Consider the following 4,634-nt stretch of genomic DNA (forward strand, 5'->3'; position numbering starts at 1 on the left):
CACACACTGGAACTCGCATCCATGGTCTACACCATTGCAAAGGTCCCGGACTCAAAGGAGAGACGACAGGTCAGGATGAATCAGGGCGGACTCCATCAGCTAAGACCCCTCACCCCTCTACACAATGCAGAAGACCCCTCCTCACCCTGACAGCTCCTTCCATCAGGCAGCAAGTCATGGCCCTCTCTGCAATGGCACCGTGGCCCACCAAGGGTGTTAACACACTCATGTTGGCAACTGTGGTTCCCAAAGCTGCAATGGTCAATGGCTGGTGGGAAGGAAGAGGCAGCAAGATGTCACTTCTAATTGGAGCCATCAGAGGTCTCAGTCCAGGGTGGGAGGGCTCGCTCACCCCTGCAGCTCCTCTAATCCTGCTGGAGTACAAAGCCAGCTTGGCAGTGATAGAAATAGAAGCCTGGGGAGCTAACGTATTGGTGCTCACAGCTGTGGGTCCATGGGTCCCTTCAGTGCACAGGTCAATGGCTGGGGAAGGGGGGAGGTCATCATATACCCTAGGGCCGTACTTCTCAGCCCTGAAAGCACAGCTTTTTAAAAAAATACCTATGCCTGGACCCCAGCTCTCAAAGATCCTGTCTTAATTAGTCTGGAGTGGGACCCAGGCATCTGTGATTCCTATATGCATAGCTCTCCTTCCTACTGGGCCAGGTGGCCCTCCCAACTCAAGCCCAGATGATGCATCCCACTGTGTCCCTTACTAAGCCAGGCATAAGCCCAAGAATCCATAGTTGTAGAAGACAGGGCCCCTGACCTGCAGGTGCTCACTGACTTACAGGGGAAGACTAGGATCTGTCACTTCACCCATCTGAGACTCCATTTCCCCATCTGCAAAATGGGAATATAATAGAAGAGAACAATTGCTATTTACAACTTCCTTCTGAGGAGATGCCCTGTTGGGTATCTTGATGGTTTAAAAGTACAAAAATGGCCTAGAGCTACTCTGGGGAATAGGGACTAGAGATAATTGAATTGTCCTGCATACAAAAAGTGAGAATGTGGGATTCCAAGAAAAGAGGTGGGAGTGGAGAGAGGAAAAACAAAGAACAAGAGAGATGGTATGAAGATGAAGAACTGTGTGGGTTGAGCCTACCAGTGAAAAATCCCATTTGGGGTGACTGAGGGTTTTCAGGGTCAAGAGTGCCTAATATTCAATGATAAAGAATGGATGTTTCCTGTCTTGTGTGTGTTTGACTTTCCTTAGATGTAATTCACACCTCTGTTCACACCCATCTTTAGTAAAATGAACATACGGAAAAAAGTTTGGACAATTAAGTTCGTGAACTTTCCACTGTGCTCTTACATGGTGGAAAAGTTAGCAAGCTTAATTGTTTGAATTTTTTGTACACATGCACTTACATATACATGCACATGTCCTTGTGTGCACACGTGTGTAAACCAAGGAAGAGGCTGATTTATATGCATGGACAAGAACAGCATGCATAGGGTGGAGAAATTGAGAGAGGACCCATAAACTGAACGAATTCAGCAGAAGCTCAGTGTGAGAGGAAGCACTTGGGGAAATTCCCAGAGATCTTGAGGGAGGGATTGGAATGTTCATGGGTCATCACATGGGGCTTCAAGCCAGTCTTTTCTAAATTCTAAAAACCAGAAGACCCCATCTGACACCTGGCTTACGGGGAACACATGACCTCATTTTCCAGGTTACTGTGAGGTTGAGAGATGATGTATACAGCACTCCAAGCACAATGTCCAGTTTTAACTTGGCACTCAGCAAATGGTAGCTGCCGTTATGATCCAAGGAGTAGACACACATACACATGAAAAAGAAAACCCCAATTGTATAAGCGAGGCATTGTGTGCCATAGCTTTTCAGAAGGCAAAATGAAGAACCAGGCCTTGAAAGATTTGCAGGTGCATAGAGGAGAGGCAAGAGAGCCCAGGTGAGCAGCCCAGAATGAACTGAGATGCAGAAGCAAGAACGACAGCATATACGGGGCGGGGGTGGTGGTGTATGGAGATCCTCACTGAAGACCCCAATTGTGTCTAAGTAACAGAAACTGTAAAGATGTGCCTGTGAGAAGACACAAACAAGTTTGGGAGTTGTATTGAAGCCAGGTAGGAGATGGGCCTGAAAGAGGGGAGAGAAGACGCAGAAAGCACGCCCAACTGTGAAGTCAAGATTTCTAGCCCTGGTCCCACCAAGGACTTGTGTGTCCCCAGGCACGCCATCCCTTTATTAGACCTGTAAAGTGAGGGAGCTGGGTTTTTACTTCCAAAGGCCCTCCCAGACCCACTGGGCTGGTTCTGGGGGCAGTGGGGGAGCCACAGAAGGCTCAGGAGCAGTGGGCGTGCAGGGCAGGGGTAACTCTCACCCAAACAGCTCTTGTTATCTGCTGCAAGCTGGTAGCCCGTGTTGCAGGCGCAGTGGAATGTGCCTGGGGAGCTGACACATTGGTGCTGGCAGCCGTGTCCCCCCTCAGCACACAGGTCTTTTCCTAAGGACACACAAGAGTAGAATCAGCAAGGGACAGAGGGGCAGAACCCTCAAAAAAGAGAGCAGGATGGGATCGAAGGCAGGGCACCATGCTCAAGTATGGCCTTAGATGGAATATGACTCACTTGAGAGGGGCCAATCCAGGTGGGAAGGCTTAGGAAAAGAAGAGGGCCTGAACAGCCCCTATGAACACGCTCAAAAGAGAGGGGCTCCGGGCTACATGTGTCAATGGGATAGGGCAGAACTCCACTGGGGTAAGGTAGTGGAGGTGGAGAAGTGCTGAATCAAGGTGGGCGGAGTAACTCAAAGTGTGACTAGAACAGATCTTGCAGCATTGTAGGAGAAGCTAAAAATGAGAGTGGGCAGGGCCGTGCCTGTGAGGGCAGGACGCGGCTCTAGAGTAGGCGTTCCTCTCATCTTTGAAGGGCGCTGTTGGAGTTTGACATTAAGCCTGCGGTAAACCACAGCAGCTCATCCTGGTAGGCCGGTACGTCAAATGTTGCACCAGGTGGGCGAAGCCTAAGCCAAAGTGGGAAGAGCTGGCAACTGACACAGCCTGCGGTAGGCCTGAATCGCTCAGCTACCTGGAGGGCGTGGCTAAAGCTGGAATGGGCGGGGACTCCCGGGATGGGGTGGGATTTACTGATGCGGGAACCGGAACCTGAGCAGTTAGAGAGTTCGAGCCTCGCTCTAGCGTTCTCCTAACTCACCACACAGCCGGCCCTGGAACTGCAGGCCAAACTCCTGGATAAGGTCAAAGGACTCAACTAGAAAGACGTGCTCGTCCAGCGGGGGGGACGCCATGGCGCGCAGGGAGCCCACGTCGGCGCGCTGCACCCCCACGGCATAGATTTCAATGCCGCGGGCGCGCGCCTGCGCCGCCACCTCGGCCACGCGATCCTGGGGCCGCCCGTCAGTCACGATGACAGCGACACGCGGCACGCGCGCCTCTGGAGGGCGCGCGCCCTCGGCCACGCTGAAGGCCACATTCATGGCGTACTGGATCGCCAGCCCCGTCATGGTGCCCTGCGCCAGCGGCACCAGAGCTCGGATGGCGCGCTCCATATCCTCGCGGCGCGAGAAGGCGCCGAGCGGGAAGACGCTCTGCACTTGGCTGGAATACTGGATTACGCCGACGCGTGTCGCGTTGGGCCCCAAGTCCAGGCCGCGGAGCAGGCCCACCAGGAACTGCCGCATTGTCTCGAACTCGAAGGGGCGCACGCTGCGCGAGCTGTCAATCACGAACACCAAATCCAGGGGCCCAGTACGGCACCTGGGACCTGCGAGGAGATCAGGAAGGACTTTCCTAAGTCAGCAAAGTTTCATCTCTGAGGAAACCCCTAGGGAAACCCAGGGCGGAATGATACTAACCCAGCATAACAGCGTCTGCACAGAATTAGCCTAGCAAATGCAAGCTATTGGAGATACATTCACTCACCCAGCATTTGATGAGGGCTTGGGCTATGAGACTTCACCAATTCTCTATCCTACAGCTCTGAGGGCTATTCTGAGGAGGTATTATCGATTCAGGAGTGGGTAACGGTTACTGCAAACTCAAACGCCTATAGGGCCCAGGCAGGCAATATAAATAAGTGTGCTGGCGGGATAGACGGTGGACACGCAGAGAGCCTGTATACCTCCTAGAGTGGGCAGCTCCCGCCAAACGTTGCCATGCAGCCATGCAGACCCTGTGTTAGCAGATCCTTAGATTTTTCAAGAGAAGTCCCAAATCAGGATTTTTATGTGAAATGTCCTGATTTTTTTTAATTAACTTAAAATTTTTTAACATTAAACGGGCCTTCTGCTTAAGCCCAACTCTGTTACCTCTAAGCCACATCCGAACAGATGAGGAGACTGAGGCCCAGAGAATTGAAGTGGTGAACTCGAACCCAGCGCCCATGGTTCCATAGCTGTTGCTTTTCTCTCCCCAGCAAGCCTAGCTGGCTGCAGACTGAAAACCTGCTTTTGTTCCCCTCTGCTCGCTGGTGAGGGCTGGGCCCCGGCTCACCTGCGAACTGGAGCTGGGTTTCCCAGGGCTGGAGAAGGAGCAGCAACATGGGCAGTGGTGAGCATGGAAGGACCCTCATGGCGCTTGGGGAACAGAGGTGTCAGAACCTGAAGGGAGAAAGGGAAATAGCACAGCAATTATAGAACTCTCATT

At 52.3% G+C, this 4,634-nt stretch overlaps 1 protein-coding gene across 1 annotated transcript in view; it reads right to left on the bottom strand.

Moving 5' to 3' along the window:
* MATN4 (matrilin 4) overlaps window positions 1–4,634 on the bottom strand; it is a 12,935-nt gene that overhangs the window by 5,279 nt on the left and 3,022 nt on the right. The window contains exons 2-6 of the mRNA XM_019637044.1: window positions 4,482–4,588; window positions 3,184–3,753; window positions 2,352–2,474; window positions 146–268; window positions 4–50 (exon numbers count right to left, since the gene is read on the bottom strand). Coding sequence (XP_019492589.1) covers window positions 4–50; window positions 146–268; window positions 2,352–2,474; window positions 3,184–3,753; window positions 4,482–4,560 — 942 coding nt within the window. The 5' untranslated portion in view covers window positions 4,561–4,588. The remainder of the gene's footprint in view (window positions 1–3; window positions 51–145; window positions 269–2,351; window positions 2,475–3,183; window positions 3,754–4,481; window positions 4,589–4,634) is intronic.

The sequence above is a fragment of the Hipposideros armiger genome, unplaced genomic scaffold, assembly GCF_001890085.2.
Source record: "Hipposideros armiger isolate ML-2016 unplaced genomic scaffold, ASM189008v1 scaffold_31, whole genome shotgun sequence".
Classification (NCBI taxonomy): domain Eukaryota; kingdom Metazoa; phylum Chordata; class Mammalia; order Chiroptera; family Hipposideridae; genus Hipposideros; species Hipposideros armiger.